This window comes from Gymnodraco acuticeps, unplaced genomic scaffold (genome assembly GCF_902827175.1).
Source record: "Gymnodraco acuticeps unplaced genomic scaffold, fGymAcu1.1, whole genome shotgun sequence".
NCBI lineage: Eukaryota > Metazoa > Chordata > Actinopteri > Perciformes > Bathydraconidae > Gymnodraco > Gymnodraco acuticeps.
Window position 1 is genome coordinate 1740842 of NW_022990276.1, and position 18960 is coordinate 1759801.

General features: G+C 41.4%; 2 protein-coding genes across 6 annotated transcripts in view; both read left to right on the top strand.

Annotated features, from left to right (window-relative positions):
• erfl1 (Ets2 repressor factor like 1) overlaps positions 1-8994 on the top strand; it is a 42647-nt gene extending 33653 nt beyond the window's left edge. The window contains exons 5-7 of the mRNA XM_034221652.1: positions 1150-1327; positions 4446-4575; positions 6450-8994. Coding sequence (XP_034077543.1) covers positions 1150-1327; positions 4446-4575; positions 6450-7237 — 1096 coding nt within the window. The 3' untranslated portion in view covers positions 7238-8994. The remainder of the gene's footprint in view (positions 1-1149; positions 1328-4445; positions 4576-6449) is intronic.
• Positions 8995-11694: 2700 nt separating this feature from the next.
• Positions 11695-18960, top strand: part of arhgef1b (Rho guanine nucleotide exchange factor (GEF) 1b) — a 53604-nt gene continuing 46338 nt past the window's right edge. For 2 of the 5 annotated variants that reach the window (XM_034221660.1, XM_034221661.1), the window contains exon 1: positions 11696-12000. Coding sequence is in view for 2 of the 5 variants with exons in the window: in XM_034221656.1 (XP_034077547.1) it covers positions 18731-18745 (15 nt within the window). In the remaining 3 variants the exon portion in view is untranslated. Of the gene's footprint in view, positions 12001-18584; positions 18746-18960 lie in introns of those variants that run through there. The other 3 variants (XM_034221653.1, XM_034221656.1, XM_034221658.1) reach the window with 3 other exon arrangements.

Below are 18960 nucleotides of genomic sequence, written 5' to 3' on the forward strand. Positions count from 1 at the left end.
GTCTGCATAATGAGCCGTAGTGTTTAACGCTGAGGTTGCCCTAATGCATTCTGTATTCGGTGGTCACTTCAAAACTAAGAAATCCTAAAGAAATGGCGTCCGAGATGATATCTTCTACCTCGCGATAGGACGGAGTCTCGGCAAGTTTTTCAATTTGCGACGTCCCCCCTCCTCCTCCCCCCTCCTCCCCCCTCTCAGCTCCTTCACCTGAGCCAGATGGCGCCATGTTTTGCCTTTACTGTTGATCAAGCCTGCTTCCTGGCAGACTGTACGTTTTGACACCTCTGTGGGTGGCACAGGAAACGGCATGACGACGGCGCTACATGCCCAGCGGGAGACACCTGTGGTCGTTACCGTGGAGACTCCTCTTGTTGTCTTAGTAAACGTGCTTTGCCGTTAAAAAAAGACAGTTGCAGCCTCTCCGTTACAATTATATTTACTCTATTTACGAATCACTTGGGTTGGATTTCATGTCTCAGAGTCCAATTTGCTTGTGATGATTCAAATGAAAGCACATCCATTCAAACATTCAGAAAACTACTTTCACCTTAACTGACCCATCTTGTATTTTCTGAATTAAATCATATTTTTTACGAAGTCAAACACCATTTTGTATTTTATATTTGCATTTATTTTAATGTCATTATTATATCACATTATTTTGTTTCTATTAATACGATCGTGCACGATAAAGCGGTGTTTTGCTGTCTGTAGGTTAAGGGCCCTCTGAGGCTCAAATGCGTTTTGATTTCTAACAGCTGGTAATAACATTTCCCTTTTAAACAAACCTTATTGTATTGGATCAAGGCAGACATGAATTGATTTGAGTAAGAGGAGATGAATAAGAAACAGTGGGAAATCAGCATAGCTCTTGTCCAACAGCGCTGAACTTGTTTACTTATTCGTGTCTGCTAGCGATGAGACATAAAACCTTGATGCGAGCGTTATATTAAATCCTATCCCTCCTCTTTTCCTTTTCCTCTTCCTTTTCCTTTATTCTTTATCCCCTCCCCACTCTATCATCCCTATTTCATATCCCCTCCTCCTCCTCCTCCTCCTCCTCCTCCTCCTCCTCCTCCTCCTCCTCCTCCTCCTCCTCCTCCTCCTCCTCCTCCTCCTCCTCCTCCTCCTCCTCCTCCTCCTTTGCAGGTATTACTACAACAAGCGCATTTTGCACAAAACCAAAGGGAAGCGCTTCACCTACAAATTCAACTTCAGTAAGGTCGTGTTGGTCAACTACCCCATCCTGGACATGGCCAACTCTCCCTTCTTTCTGGCACAGAACCACTTCAACGGGAGCACCAGCACTCCAGACTGCAGCCCAGAGGTAAAGAGGAAGAGATGGCGGGACGGGGGGGGGTGGGGGGGGGGGAGGTAGAGGGGCACTTATTGTTAGATACATATGCATATAATGATAATCAAAAAGAAAAATGAAGAAAAATGACACCTATCTAATCCAATCCAATCCATTTTATTTCTATAGCACATTTAAAAACAACAGAGTTGAGCAAAGTGCCGTACATCAACTACTATATTAAAAAAAAACATAGCATAAATACATGAGAAACAGACAGGACATGAAACAAATGTAAAACTGTAAAATGAAACCAGATCAGAAGCCACAGGCTGAAAGACTCTCCTCCATGACGTACACACAATACAGAACACTGGGGAAATAAAAACCCACATTTAAAAGCACAAACAAAAACATCTAAATGATGACCACATTTCGTTTAAGTCTTTGATTCAGTGTGTATCATTATGGGTACATTACATACTTTATGAGTCTGAAAATTGGATTGTCCTTTTTGACACAGCAGAGTTAAAAATACAATAACATACAAATATAATAAAATCACAAAATAAAAACAACAAAACAGTGAATATACATATCCACAACTTATCTCAATAAGACACAATATACAGAATAAGTGAGAGTACTCAAAAATAGACTAACAAATGTTAACATAGGATACTATTAACATTATAAAGGTAAGGAGGCGTGTGGAGCAGTGGATAGAGCCTTGGTGTTGGGATCAGGGGGTCACAGGTTCAAACCCCACTGCAGTCAGCATGTCGTTGTGTCCCTGGGACACTTCACCCCAAAGTGCTCCTGTGGAGATTGCCCACAGTACTGAATGTCGCTTTGGATAAAAGCGTCTATCAAATGACATAATTTTAATTCAAATGTATGTGAGGTGAGGTGGTAGGTACAGTGTGCGCACACAATGGCATGTAGCAGGTAAAACACAGGGAGTAAAATAAGTGAAATCATGAACTAAAAAGCAGGAATAGCGAGATCTGCTCCCTAATTTGTTATTAATAGTGATTTAATTCAGGTACCTGAAATCCATTGCACTCCAGTGGTTTGCCTTTTGTGTTTCTCAGGCCCCTGCTGTGTGTTCGATCTTTACAAGAGAATGGATGGTGATCATCATGTCTGCCTTTTTTCCCCCCGTCTCTAATTGTGATACAATTCTTAACACGTGCTCAGAGAGACTTCCTACGTAGATAAATGCTATTATAAAATGGAAAGAAAGAAAAATCCTAATTTAGTTAAAGAATACTTGACTTGTACGTCTTTTTTAGAAGTTATATTTAGAAACAAATACGGAAATCAATAGAAATGAGTTCAAATAGCTGTATACACCACAGGTCTTTTTTAACTTAGATGTGAGTGCACTTAATTACATTTTAAACAGTAAATGTCCTACAAAGTGCACGTAACTTGAAAGTACAGTAGGAGAGCACCATCCATCATTTGTCGTGCCATCCTTAAGACGGGATAAGGAGACTGAAGGAGACAGAGGAGGAGGACGGTTTAAACTTGTCCTTAAAACAAAAGAAGACGTTATCCCCTCCTGCTCTCATCCCGTCTCCTATGGCGCATCCATCTGTCATCGATTGAAAATGAAAGGAATAGAAAGCAAAGGGGTCGCGTCAGATCAGATCAATGGCGGGTCATTAATGCGGTTTGTTAAGCAACGCAGATCTCCAGCTTGGGAGTACAGTCTCGCCTTTCAAACTATGGGCTGCGGGGTGACAGATACTATTGATCCAAAAGTCCTGCTAGGGGGGAGAAAAAAATCCCCCCTTTGTCCCCTTGATTCGTGAGATTCAACTGTGCCATTTATTTTACCTTGCCTCCTTCTCCTTTACGTATTTAACACACACACACACACACACACACACACACAGCCGCCCTACATCCTGAATGGGTGTCACTCTATCTGTTTGTACCCTTCACACGAAGACCCACAATCCCTCTCTCTCTCCTCCTCATTCATCCTTTGTGCACACCATCCTAATCGCTGTTCTACATTTGACTCTGTACTCTTCCTTGCCTTTGACACTCTGAGCCTCTGCGTCCTCCTACCTCCCTTTTTTTGTCAGTCCCCTGACACCCCCTTTTTTATCGTGTCCTCTGTCACTGTTTGCATCACACTCTGCGGCTGTCAACATGTGACTTTACACCGTGGAAACACAACAGCGCCACGAGGGCAGATTGGAAGCAAAACGTGTGACTTATTTGGGAAACAGAATCAGAAATCCTTTATTATTGACATATTCAGTGTTATTCGGTAAAGTGCAGATAAAAGGCAAACGTAAAATAGTACACTTACATGTCAATTTAATTTAAGAGTAAATCAAATCCAATGAGTATACACATCCATGCTTACAAGTAAGTAGCAACATTCAAAAGTGAAAAAGCATTGAAGAAGCCAATAATGATATTATTAAATTGTAGAAATAAAGAGTACATTGCACATAAGCAGTCGTATTGCAACGTTTCTATATTAAAAGGCAGTGTTGGAAGAAGTACAAGAAGTAATACTAAAGTGTAAAAACAGTTGGCATCATTATCCATGAAGTACCAAATGTGTAGTATGGCTAATTTCAGAGTCATACATATTAAACTATTGCATTTTATGTATTGGCGCATTAAGGTATTCATCACTTTAATGTTGCATCTGGTATAGGTGGGGTTTCTTTTGAATTACTGACTTTAATAATTCACCATCATCCATCCACAATCAGTTGAATGAAATGTTTTATTTATAACATACATCTGCAAATTAGCTATATTACTGAAGCTGGAAAATAAATTGAAAGTACAACATGTGCACACCATCTTTTGAGATGTTACAATTCTAGTATTGTTTATTTCTCTTCTTTAATTTCTACTTCTTATGTGCAATGCTTTGTTTTGTTGTTTTGTATGCTGCTGCAACACAAACATTTCCAAATTTGGGATCAATAAAGTACCTTTTATTTTATCTTATCATAACGTGGAAATCAGTTAAATGACCAGTACCTTTCTATTTAGGTTCAGTACTTGAGTGGATGCACTTTGTTGCATTCTACGACCGCTTAAGGAAGTAAAGGAAACTCGTTTTTATATTCTTCCACTGTCTTTTCCCCCTCTCCTCTCCTTCGTTTCTCAGGCCATACAGTCCCTGTTTCCTCGTCTGCCAGACTCGGGCAGGGGGACGTCCCTGTTTGATCGGACCACCGCAGCACCGGGGCCCGAAGGAGACAAGCTGAGGCTGGATTCATTCCCCTTCCTCAGTACAGGTGAGCAAATAAAAGTTTGTGAAAAGTGTAAAAAAAACCAAATAGGAATCTTTCTGTATCCCAGAGACAAACACATTCCTCATGAGGAGAAAGACAGCCGAGGCGCTATAATAAGGCAGCAAACGGAGCTTCTTAAACAAAGGAAGGTAGAGGGAAAGAGGAGAGCAACGAGGATATGGGGAGGCATGAACATTTATTGTTAAAGGAAATAAGAGAGATGGCTGTCCCATGGCAGCCCGCGGTGAGGCTGTGCTGCAGGTGAGGGTCCAGGTTAGCTGGTGAATTATGCATTTCAGCCGCGGTAAAACAACAAGCTGGAGAAACACTCGCCCCGGTTTTAGGAAAAGATGTATCCTGCTCTTTCTCCGGTTTCATCAATTGGCCTAATGTCGTTATGTATGTGCATCTGCCTTTGTTTCTTATACGTGCATCAGAATGTGTACGAACGTGCAGCGCCAGAGAGTATAAACAGATGTACTCTCACACACACACACACACACACACACACACACACACACACACACACACACACACACACACACACACACACACACACACACACACACACACACACCCACACACACACACACACACACACACACACACACACACACACACACATCACACACACCCCCTCCTTCCTCCCCACTCTGTTTGTCCTCAGGTCCTTTTCCCCCCTTCTTCCCTTCTCACCCTCCTCTCCCTCCCATGTGTCCCTGCTGTCCTAATCCCTTCCCAGGCAGGAAGGCCCTAATTGAGGGTGCAGGCTTCAGTTTGTGGCCTGTGGGCGCCCATTACTGTGTTTTCATAAGCAAGTGAGGCCTGCCTGACTGATTCAATATTCATGTGTCTGCCAGCTACTCCTGGCCCAGCACGCAGAGACTTCACCACTGTCAAATTAGCCCTGCATAGTAAATAACGGAGTGAAACACAGAGCGAGGAGAGTGAGGGTGCAGCAGAGAGGCAGCTTTGAGTTGGTTGTCAGTTGGAAGGAAGTACAGTATGTGGAGAGGCAATGCTTTTGTTTGCGCATTCAAATTGAATTCCAGCATCACCTCGAATTCACCCCCTGTTTCGGTTTCACTCACAAGGAATTCGAACATGGTGTTGTATGAAATGTACTTCATCCTAAGGTTTTTACGTAATATTTTTATATTACGTAAAAACCTTAGGATGAAGTGATACGGTGAGAACAATTGGGGGGACAGGAGATCGACTGTTTGCGAGTTTCCTTAACCCTGGACGTACATGTATTCTTTATTATTTCTTGGCTACATTTTTTTTAAAAGGTGACTGTCACCACTGAGATTTTTGGGGTGCAACCCATCTCCTTGTTTAACCGAGGAGAAATACCAAAAAAGGTAATCATTTATTGTCAAGTATAACATTTGACTTGCATCACAGCAGCTCCATTTGCTCATCAAACAAGGACAAATATTAAGATAGCATATAACATCACGATAACTGAAGAGAAGCATGTTAAAAGACCCTCTATCGTACATTAGATCTGGGATTGAACTCGGTATTTATTTGAGGATCGACTGGTGCACAAAGGAGTGCTTCAGTCTAGCTACTAATGCAACATTGGGAAGGTTTCAACTCTTAATTCAATGTTTATTTTTCAGAATCTTTGTCTTCACATCTGCTTTTCGGTGAAGTGTGTGTGCTGCTCAGTACTGGCATGCATAAATGAACCATCAGGTTTCTTTTCTTGTTGTGGGTGTTGGAAGCAGCCGTGGCAGAATTGGCCCCTGTGGCTCCTGATTAGACTTGCTAATACCGATGAGCATAATTAGTGAACATTCTTGGATGTTGTATGTCAAGGAACCTTTGGCCCTTCAGAGAGCTAACTGGATCTCCTCTCTGTCCTGTAGGTGCTCCGTGCTACACCAAGCCCCCGTCCCTGCTGGGCCCCTATGCTCGCAACCCACCCTTCGACTACCCCTGGGGCTTCAACCCTTACCTCCCAGGGGCCTTCTCCCTCAACAACTGCCCCAAACTGCCCCCTGGCTCCCTCTACCCCTCCCAGTTTTACCCCAACCCTTTGCAGAGCAGCCTCTCCCAGCTGCCTCACCCTTTCTCCTCCCTGCTCCCCACGGCAGAGGCAGGTGAGAGGGGGACAACCGGGGGGACGAACGGCACGGCGGGTGGTCAGCCGATCAGACTCTGCCTCCCTCCGTACCCCGGGAGCCTGTCTCTGGGTCGCATGGACATTGGGGCGTCGTTGTTGGCGGAGAGGGAGAGGGAGAGGGAAAGGGAGAGGGAGAGGGCGGAGGCCAATCCTCCGGGCACAGGGGGCGTGAGTCTGGGCCTGGGAGCCGGCCTGCAGAGCCCCTCGGAGAGGAGAGGGGGGCTGAAGCAGGACCCCGAGTCAGACTCAGACCTGGAGATCACTGACCTGAGCGACTGCAGCTCGGACAACGACAACGACTTCAGGAAGGGACCCAGCCTGGCGAGCCGATCACAGATAGTGCTGGACGGGAAGAAAGGGAGCGTGCTGCCACCCGTCTCCTCTCTCCCCCCCACAGTCTCCCCGCATCCTCTGAAGAGCCTGAAGCCCGTCTCCCCCCGGCCCCCCTCCCGTCCTCTGTCGCTCTCCCCCCCCCTGCCTCCGCATGAAAAACACAGGGAGACAGAGACTCTCAAAATGATCCACAGCTAATACTTCTTCTTCTTCTTCTTCTCCCGCCATCTTGCCAGTTTGTGCTCTGATAACTCTCTTTTTCTCTCCTTTCTTTTTTCAGAGACACTTTTCTGCTTTAAATTGTCAACCCCCCGCTCCCCACCCCCCACCCCCCACCCCAATCACTCTGGATAGATACTTTCTCAGTTGTGTTATTCACTTCTGAAATGACTGTTTCCCTGTTTGCTGTGTATGTTTTTAAGTCCATTACACCACTGCCTCGTCCATCTCAGAGTATATGGAGCGTGCAGTTTTTAGGGTATCAGCTGTCTGTATCCCCCTCTAGTCCTTTCTGTTTTGATCTCTCACACCAAATGACCGCCCTGTTCTTTGTAGACTTGCTTTACGCGTTGCTTGCAGTACTCAACAATTTGCAGGCGAGCTATGATAGGAGGCAGTGAGGTGGTAAATTACAGCACAGCAGCACCTGCCTTGACAAACATTAACAAACAACATCCCTAACAGAACAGAACAACAAATAATGCTCAGATCGATCCAATTCTACAGATTTATCCTATAATTCTTGAGATTTGGAATACATGTGATCACTTTGAGACATGGTCAAATACTGCCACCTAGTGCTCATTTCCATCAATGTCTCCAAAATCATTTACCCCGTAACCCTGTGAGTAAAAATGCCCCTACATTTATTTTGCACTTACTTTTTATGATATATCGTTTCCTGCGGGTTAATTTAAATGTTAAGATCCATATTTCTTATAGTGTTAACTGTGATAGTCTGTGATTATTTATTTTGTCCTGTGGTTCAAGTATTTCCTGCACATTTTTCTAAAAAAAAAGGAAAGAAAAAGAGAGCATTTAGGGGGAGCTGGACCAACCTAGAAATTTGTATGAATATTTCACTGTATATATTTTATTATGGTGTACATTACATTTAATTATGATTCACTATGATAAGATTTAGCTGTATTGTTGTGATTTAATTCAGTATTTAAACATGTTGGAAAAATTATAAGCTTAGGTGTATCAAAGTTTAAATTATTAACGGCAGAAGATCTGCGCTCTGAAGATGTTTTTCTATGATGAGGACAGAGATCACACTGGGAATGGTCTCTCATTTTCTCGACCCAAATTAATTGTGCCCTTTGGTCATTTGTGCCCAGCGTACGAACCCTTTGGGTGCAAACACATGCCGGTAGACTTATTTTTATAGTTAGCATTCACCCAGTGTAACTGTACTGTAATTAGTCAAAAGTGAATAATATTGGTTTTCTTTTTTTTAAATCCTCCCCCGAAAATCTGTTTTGATTATTTTTCAATCAGTGCTTTTTGTCAATGCCAGCAATTGGTTTAGCTCGAAGACATATGAAAAATAAAAAATACTGTTTATGTTTGCAGATCTAATGACCAACATGCTTCCTCCGGCCCCGTTTCTCCACACAGAGCAAACGCTAAACCATATTGTACAGCAGCTTCAGAGCCTGTATGGTTTGTCAAACGGTTAGTTGTGAAAGCTCTATTGTAAAGTCAATGTAAAGCTCTATGTTTGTTGAGTTGCTACAGGAACAAGGCCTCCAGTCCCAGGACACTGACTAACAGCTGTAAATACGGTTTCCTTTGTGTGTGTATGTGTGTGTACACATCCACAAATGACAATGCAGTGGTTTCACCTGTCACCTCTCTTTGTTTTACTGTAAAGAGGAACAATGGAAAGTGCAAAAAAGAAGAAAAAGATTAATATCTTCAAAAGCAATAAACATTATTCTGAATAGTGAGATGTTGTGACTGTGAGTTTGTTGAAATGTTTTCATTGTGTGACGTCGACCAGTGATGTGAAGTGGCTCTAATCTAAATTGCTATCATCAAGGTGTGAATTACATTGCAGCTTTTCACACCAATTGTATTTATGCCAGTGAACACATACATGATATATCTTCCTTTTGACACCACAGTGTATTTAAATATTTAGAATAAGGGGTGTTGCGATATACCGGTGATGGCGATAACCGTGATAAAAAAAAAGATATATTGATACAGATTAATACTAATGAAGACAATAATCCAAGGTCTATTGAATCATTTCTCTTTACACGTGTTTAGGTAACAGACTGTCCCTTCACCTCCCGCACTTGTATTCTGAGGATAATTCATTTGCAGAAGAGACATAAAAAGACTCAATTCAATTCAAAATCCTATTATCCTAAAATATCTCAATCATAAATTATTTTGACTTTGATATTCCTGTACTGAGGTGTGATTTGTAACAACCCTATGTGGAATGAAACTTCATTTTTCTATGTGATCACTTAGTAACTCCTGTAGTTAATAAAGTATAGTATAAATAAATAATAATCATGACCAGATTTGAGTTTTCTAATCGTACTTAGTTTTGATGACAAAAACAAGGTACTTAATACAACCTTGAAATAATCAGAGTATCACAGTAAAGAAATATGATTTTAATGTCAATAAGGTTTTTTTAAAACATATTTTGTATATTAAAGTCATTTGTTTTTAAACTAATTGGTAAAAATACACACACACTATATTTTACACAATAATAAAAATAGAAATACAGTCCCCACCATTTTCTAGAACATGTGTCTACATTACAAAGACACCTGTCATCGCCATTAAGTAATTCATTAATTTGACTGTTACAAATAACATTGAAATTGGGGTTGATTCAATACGTCCTGATAAACACGACAACTAGTAATATATTTTTCATTTTTCTTGACCTTTCACCACTAATCTGGAAATGACTATTGAATGTCCAAGTTGTGAAAAAGCTTCTAAAAATGTTTGGTAGGTCATAACGTGAGTGATGAACAAACGTTTCCTATAAAAGCTCTGGAAGTGTGAGGATGAATGACATGATGAACGATATCCGACATTAACTCTTACATTTGCAGTTTTAACTTAAAGGGCACATTCGAGAAATGTGTGTACAACCTCCCAGTTAATGATATAACCTTATGACCTCAAATATCTACAATATCTCATTCCTACAACCTTAAATCACAGAATGGAAGCCACTCAAAATGTGTGAATAAAATAAGGTTATGACCATGATACAATCAACGAGGATGAGTCTAACAGGAAGTGACAGGGTCCTCATTATACTGCGGCTCATTCTCAGCCCAACGGCCATTCCTGTCTTCTGTTAACCCTTCGCCACAAAATCATCAAAGGTTTGAATCCTTACTACATGCCCGAGTAGAGGGAAATCACACAATTCATTCTACAGTACTGTGTCAACCTGTAATGCACTATCCAAGAAAATAGACGTAAACCATTAATACAATTTATTTCGAGACAAACAAATCTAAAATCCCAGGAAAACCGATCATGTGACATGTGTTATTAAACACAATGATTTACTAAATAGACATGCAGTCAGTATTGATATGTATATTAGTACATTTACTCAAGTTCTGTACTTAATTACAATTTGTAGGTCCGTTTTATGCATCTTCATTTTGACGCACTACTTCTCAGAGGGAAATATTTTACTTTTCACTGCACTATATAGATGGCTTTAATCGCTGGGTACTTTGCAGATTCAGATGGTATTAATACAAAATATAAATCAACCAATACATCATGATATATTATTATAGGCTAAGCTACCCAGCAGTGTACATAATTATTACAATCAGTTCCACCTTTACAATCTGAGATATTTAATGAAATAACACAATTATGCATCACTATTTATAATCCAATCATATTATATTACAATTCTGAAATGAGTACTTTGAGTACATTTAAATGGTGACACTTTTGTACTTAAATAAGATTTTTTTAAATGCATGATGTCTTACTTGTAGCACAGTATACATAATAGTAATGCTACTTTTACTTATGCGCAATAACTGAGTACTTGGTAGAACAATGCATGCAGCTTTAATTAAGTGAATATACAGATGTGTAACGGGTTAGGGTTATGTGACTGTTTCTCCACAAGGAGGCGCAGTGAGGCTGTGAGCAGGTAGTGAAGTTTGGTTTACTTTGTAGGTTAAATCATTGCTCTAATTTAACGACACACATGTCCTTTATTGTCTGTAATGTATCCATGGCTTCACAGTGGTGTGTGCATTTTGTTTTAGGTAAATGAAGGCTAGACATTAAAGTAGATCAACAGTAAAAAAAAAAAAAAGGAAACATATATGCTTAATGCAGGTTTAGGAGAGAAATAAGATAGTATATAGAGAGAAAACGTGTTTTTCTGTTCGCTGCAATACTCTTAGTCATCAATAATGCTGATAACAGATAAGTCTGCTTTATGCAATAGGCTTTTGTCTAAGATTAAGTAAGAAATTGGCTCATAATTATCAAAGAATCTGTAAAGTGTTAAAGTATTAAATAAAAAGTGTTGGAATGTGCAAACAACATTAACAACACTTAACCACATATGTATATGCCTACTCAGTTTTGCATATGGGGACTCAATGGGGACGAGTTACTGTGTAACACAGTGCGGAAACAAGCGGTGTTAGGTTCTACTTTTAAAAAACTTTGACAGTCGAGGCTTAAGAGCACAAATACTTACTATACATTCGTTTTTATGTGTCATCTTACACGGTGTGTTCAATAATAATTATAAATGTTAAATAGTTACTTCGTTTCCGCCGTCTGTTGACCACCCTGAGCTTTTCTTTTTTTTCTTTTTTTGATGTGTACTTCCGCGTACAATGTTTTTTTCCCACTGACACACGGCAACTTTCGAACAGGAAACCTATTAGACGCGTCGACTGTCTCTTTCTCTGCATTCACCAGTGAGTATATTAATTATAACACTAAAACCGACGAACATTGGGAAGAGTTTGGACTTTTCTAAAGACTGTGTTTGGTGAATTTTAAAGTGGTGTTTGTTTTAACCGAGAGAAACGGGTTTATTCCTCCGCTCACAGACGGGCTGCAGACGGGAGGAATGTTGTGCTCGGCTGGCTGTGCACATATCTGCTCTGCGGGTAAAAACACGGTTTGAAACCGGTTTTATTCCATCATAGTGGTGAAATTAATGCAGCATTGGAACAAAAATCACTCTTATTGTGTACATGGACGCAGTTGTGTTGGTATAACTTCAGGTCGCAGAGTTGTGTGTTTTCTGATAGCCATGTAGGATGTTACTACTTGACTAGTGTTGGTCTTATTATATCAAACTACAAATCACTTTAATATTCCCAAAGGGGGCATAGTGTGTCATTTGAGTTTATAGCTAGTGGCCTTGTGACATTTTATCCTCTTTGCAAGAGTCTCCTGCTGACATTTATCATAGAAGTACTGTTTCTCATAAGAAAATACAGCTAAATAATACGATAATGCACGTTTTTTTCTTGTTAAGTTATTTCTTCTACTTTTCCCATTTATGAAACGCACCACTGTGATTACAGAGGCTTATTTGGATAACCAGTGCCATATCCTCTTATTTATTTGTCAACATTGTGATTTGCACAACCTGAAAGGAGGCCATGTAGGACAAGAGTCCCTCCCTTTTTTTCTGCCCCCCCTCCTCTTTTCCTATACCACTCATCTGATCAGCCTAAATACAGAGTCCAGACAGAGTTCAGTAATTAGTGTCTGCATAGAATTGATTACCCATGATGATTTTGCCGTGTGGAACAGAGGACATTGCCCGTGCTTAAAAGGCAAAAGTTTCCTGCGCCCAGAGGAAACTGCAATTACTGTGTGGAGTGGCACCATTATCTCACTGCAGTCATTAACCAAAGATATGAGGCAGGAACAGTGTGGGCTGAGCCTGCCAGTAACCCGTCAAGTTGTCATTAATCACTCCTCATAAAACACCCTGTTACCAGGTTACCAGGCCAGTTTGACTGATCTGTGCCTCTGAGACGTTCACTTTGCATTGTTATCAAGCATTACATCTCATACTTCCAGGGAATTTTGATAACGAGTTGACTTTCGAATTATTACACGTTGCTGCGTGTGTGTTAAGGGTGTTGCAGCAGGCGGTTTTTCGGAGACTGACGCGTTCCCAGCCAGACGTTGCACCCCAGAGGCCCCATGTGAAGCAGGGCCCTGCCACTTCCTGTTACGCTCTGCTAGACTAGAGGAGCCCTGCACTTGTCGTCTCTTTCTCCCTCTCCCCACGTTTTACAAGTACAGGCTTGTCTGGAGCCCAAAGGCTAACTTCTCTTCCTTTTAAAGGAATGTTGGCTATTTAATCAGAGTCTCTGTGCCGCTCTCTCCCTCCCTGTCTCTCTCACTCTCGCTCTATTGTTATAAGCCAACGTAAACTCACCCACATCCACTGCCTCTCAGAGGGTAGGGAGATAAGCTGGGATAAGGCTTGAGCGAGGCGTCGTTGTTAGCCTCTATGAGAGATACCTAACAACTGAAATGACAGGTAATGGCACCCGGTGTGGAACAGCCAGAGGGTGTCCTGAGGGCCTGGAGCTGTGTTGCAGGCAAGCTAATAATTTACTGTAGTCAGGCTCGCACTTCAAAGGGAGCACAGGTATTCTCCTCTGGCTGCAGTTAGATTGACGCACAGGCAGCAGATAATGAGAGACAGAGCGCACTGAGCTGCTCTTCTTCTCTCTACAGGAAAGCACTGACATCTACTGATTCCTCCTAAAGGGGCTCAGGAGGTGAGGCGGAGGGAAGGTGTGTGTGTGTTTGCATTACAATCCTTGTGGGGACCTTATGTTTACACAGTAACGTGTGGGGACTCGCCCCCCTTATGGGGACATAATGGAGGTACCTATGAGGGGAATCATTCATTTTAGGGTGAAGACTTGGTTAGGGTAAGGGTTAGGCATGTGTTGGTTATGGTTTAGGATAAGTCTCCAGGAAATGCATGTAAGTCAATGTAATGTCCCCTGCAGGTGTGTGTACAGGAACGTGGTTATGCGGTGCTGTGCCTTTGACATAATTCTACCTGAAACCGCAGCTAATCTCAGCATTCAGCAACGTGACACACTGTGAGGTGTCATCATGTGTTTCTGCAAAGTTTGCATTCATCTCCCATGGAAACACATCGTACATCAAGTGAGATCATGGAGTAGGGCTGGGCTATAGGAAGAAATGTCTCACAATATTTCTGACGACTCAATATCTATATTTTGTGACGTTATTTGTAGGGTTGCTTTCACAGAACATTGATGTAAGGTAGAGTACTGAGAGAGAATATCTGGATGAAAAACATCAGTAATGTGGATTTAATGACTAAATGGGTAAAGGCAAATAAAAGAACAGATGAAACAGTGTGCTACGTTTGGAACATGACATCACGTTACTGTAATGCAGCCTTTAAAACCAGGAGAAGACAAAACAACACCCACATGTAAGACATTATCAAGTCTCATATCACAATATTGATATGCTTCATTTATTGCCCAGCCAATAGAGAAGTGTCAGCAGAGAGACACTTTTCTGTGTGTTGTGAATCATTAAGCAGTATAGAGAGTCCCTCCCTTTCCGGGGGGCTCCATGGGACCTTATTTCGGAAAAGTTATGCATTGAAGTCAATGGAGAGAGAAAGATTATCTTTCTCTCCCGTTTGAATTGTGCCACGAATTACACATTATGATGTTTGTCAATTTAAAAGATAATTTTGCAAGTAAACCGCTCAATGAACTACATCTCCCGTCTCGCCCCACACACCAAGACGGCCGTCACGTTGAACATTTCACTTCTTTCTTTCAGAATGAGGCGGAAAGTATTAAAAGAGGTGAAAATCACTACGAGTCTGGGCACGTTGAGAGCTGTGCATACACACAAGGGGAGTTAGTCGGTTCCTAAGAGCCAGCATGCGGGACTGGGATTCTGAGATTTGTAGTCTTTCTAGTTGCGTATTTTTCATAGTCTTATATTTCAGCAGTTTTACGACAAACCTGTTTTTACATGGAAATTATTTTTTAAATTGACAAACATCATGTGTGTAATTCGTGGCACAATTCAAACGGGATCCAAAGATAATCTTTCTCTCTCCATTGACTTCAATACATCATTTTTCCGAAATAAGGTCGCATGGAGCCCCCCCGGAAAGGGAGGGACTTCGCCTCTCTATATCAGTTTGTTAATGCAGAGAGGTTTTACTTAATTGAGTCATCTCTATCTACCTATTTTGTCACATTAAAAACAGTATTTAAACAGAAAACAATAGTCCTTACACAGGTGTAACAAATGAAATGTATGATATGTGTGTTCCATGTAGCTTCTTCTGTCTCAGGTCCTGTTGTTGTCCACTATCACACTGTGAATGGAGCGGAGCCATCTTTAATGTTATTAGTAACACCTGTGCTCTTTCTACTGTGATGAGTCAACCTGTCTGCCGTGGAACAGACCAGACGCTAAAAGGAGCTGAGGTGGCGTCTGAAAGCACTCTCTCATTCACTCACTACTCCATTTTATAACAGACACTAATAGTTTAGCCTGTAGCACATTCTAAATGAGTACTACACTCATTACAATAATGTTGACTCATGACGGACAGGTATTCATATGAACTGCAGTGACTAATATGGGATTGAAAATGTAGTAATCAGGGTTCTTCTTACGGTCATTAAAAATCTGGAAAAGTCATGGAAATTCAAAATGCTGATTCCAGGCCCTGGAAAAGTTTTGGAAAACAATATTTTTCCCAACGTTTTGGAAAAGTCATGGAAATGTAACTAAAGTTGCATCAAATAATTTATATTTTATCCATCTAATAAATACCGTATCGCGTAGTAATGAAACGTAAAATGGCATTTAACTGACGAGGTGTTTTGCTGGTGAGAGATTTGAGCAGAAGCTAGTAAGCCTATTGGATTTATTTTAGACGGGCACAACATGTTTCAGACCTTATTTTCCTGCTCCATGTTAAAATAAACCATTTTCAGTGGTACCGCTGAGAAAGTAATGTTTTTGGTCATGGAAAATTAGGTAAAGGTCATGGAGAGGTCATTGGAAATCATTGGTGAAAAAGTGTATGAACCCTGAGTAATTGGGTTGTTGGACGATACCATTCAGCTCATATTCTCCATACACTTCATAGCTGATAGGAAGTGATTATAAGACACAGGCAAAGTATTATCAATTACACAAGAAGCTATATTGCTCTTGAAAAGATTACATATATTTTCTAAATGGTCTGCAAAAGTTTGAGCCCTAAAGTTGGTCTACAAAGGCTTGAGTTTCTCTCCTTAAAGCATGGAAACATGTTACAGATGAAGCACAAATACAAATATGAACCTGAAAAAGAGCGTAATAGCGCCACTTAAATAAAACAAATGTTACAGCTCTCTTTACAACATTAAGTAGTACCACAAATTAGAAATACACGGACTTACATGTGTACGTCTGGTGGGTAACCCTTTTGAAAATCTAACATAGTGTGTTATTATAAAACAGATTCCCATTACACACAGCCGTACTGACTGGTCCCTTTATCTGAGCTGACACATTGTAATAATAAGTCAAACATTGATTATTGTTTTCATGTGTTCATGTAACACCATGCCCTGCGCAGCAACACATAGCTCCCACTGTTCAGGAGTCATATGGTACGCACTCATTCTCAGCACAATGATTTTTAAGTGACATTAGCTTACACAGGCAGCTCTCTGTAGTCGTGTGTGTGTGTGTGTGTGTGTGTGTGTGTGTGTGTGTGTGTGTGTGTGTGTGTGTGTGTGTGTGTGTGTGTGTGTGTGTGTGTGTGTGTGTGTGTGTGTGTGTGTGTGTGTGTGTGTGTGTGTGTGTGTGTGTGTGTGTGTGTGTGTGTGTGTGTGTGTGTGTGTGTGTGTGTGTGTGTGTGTGTGTGTGTGTGTGTGTGTGTGTGTGTGTGTGTGTGTGTGTGTGTGTGTGTGTGTGTGTGTGTGTGTGTGTGTGTGTGTGTGTGTGTGTGTGTGTGTGTGTGTGTGTGTGTGTGTGTGTGTGTGTGTGTGTGTGTGTGTGTGTGTGTGTGTGTGTGTGTGTGTGTGTGTGTGTGTGTGTGTGTGTGTGTGTGTGTGTGTGTGTGTGTGTGTGTGTGTGTGTGGTGTGTGGAGAATGAGCTCTTTCATTTGAGGGTTCCCGGTGGAAAAAGCTCGACTCCACAGATGATGTTTACTCTCCAGGAGTGAACGATGGGGGGTCCGGGGGGTGAAAGGTCCCCCAGTCTGAGCGAGTGCTCCTGCAGACAGTGGGCGACTGTGTGTTAGCGCTCAGGCCGTTACAGACAAATATACTTCTTGTTTTTGTCATCTTGTAATAAATATCGTAACAATATATGATAATGACATGTTTGACACGCTTGCTGGTACACATGAAGAAATGTGGATTCAGGTCAAGTGATTACCTAACTTCTTTAACCCTTTCCTGATCTCTGCTGTAGGCTAGCGTCTCGAGGCTACGATAGCCACCATTAGCATAACAAACCAGAATCTCCTGCATTGCCGGTTGTGTAGGTTTCAGATTTTGAGAAAGAAGAAGCATGCGTTGAATTAAAAAGATGATAGCACTGTTTTCTTTACATTGACTTTGTAACAGTGTTATAGAAGTACAATGCTATCATTTGAGTATCCCTTTACTTTGTTTTTGTGTTCTTTGGCAGCAGATTCTCAAATAGGGAAGTTATGAGCTCTATTGTTTGTGTTAGCTTGATCGCTCATCTTAGTTTGAGTCATAATTTCAAGATTTACGATAAAAGATTGACTATTTTCAGAACAGAGATCAGTACCGAGAACTGTCTTGGGGGAAAAAAGATTGAAATATGACTTTTCAAAATAGGTCTATTTTGAGGGATAGGGAAGAATGCTGCATAGCTGGATCGCAAACCATTGGCATGAGGTTACCATCAGGAACCAAGGTGTGCATGTGTGCGAGTACAGAGGCATTGTTGCCTTCCGAGAGGCAGGCTAAATTCCTTTCCAAAAATATTCAGTATTGGCTTGTTGTTGATGCGGGTTCGTTTGGTTTCGTGTTTAAAAAATCTGCAGCGAATGAACACTGAACGTACCTCAACAATAAACAGACCTGGGGGTGGGGGAAAAGCAGTTTTTTGTCACAAAATGTCAATCAGATGTTTCTTTCCTCATCAATTACTCACACACACACACACACACACACACACACACACACACACACACACACACACACACACACACACACACACACACACACACACTCACACTCACACACATACACACATGGAAGCATTTAGGCAAAGCTGGAGGTTTACTGTGAGCTGCCAATCCATGCCAGTCGATTTGCCCCTGCCTATCAACTGTTTCCATGAAGCCAATGACCTCTACATGGGGACAGGGGGGAGAGTAGGGGGCAGTAGGAGGGAGGGTTTGGTTTCGGGGGGGGGGGGGGCAAGAGTGTACTTTGGCTCTGAGGGACGACATCAGATTAAAAAGGAGTGTGCTAGGACTCTGTGAATTTATATTTCTGTGTGCACGACGTAGAAGGGAGGAGGCTCAGCTTGTTATTCGGGATACCTTGTGTACAGAAAAACTAACAAATCAAACCAAAAATCAAACTCTCGCTGAGGCACCAGATAGCCAGTCTTATGTCGGGATGAATCCAATGCAGGTAAGAATATCATTTATGCAGTTTACTGTCTTTTGAATGATCCAACAGCACCATGAACGGCTTTTACCTCCTGTCTTGCCCTGGTTAAAACACATATGGACAATTCCACCTCCGCCTGTCTATCATTGAATAACTATTCACCCAGTGCCCAAAGCTGCCTTCAAAATAAAATATAAACATCTACCTGAATTAACTAAAACAATGACATTTAATGA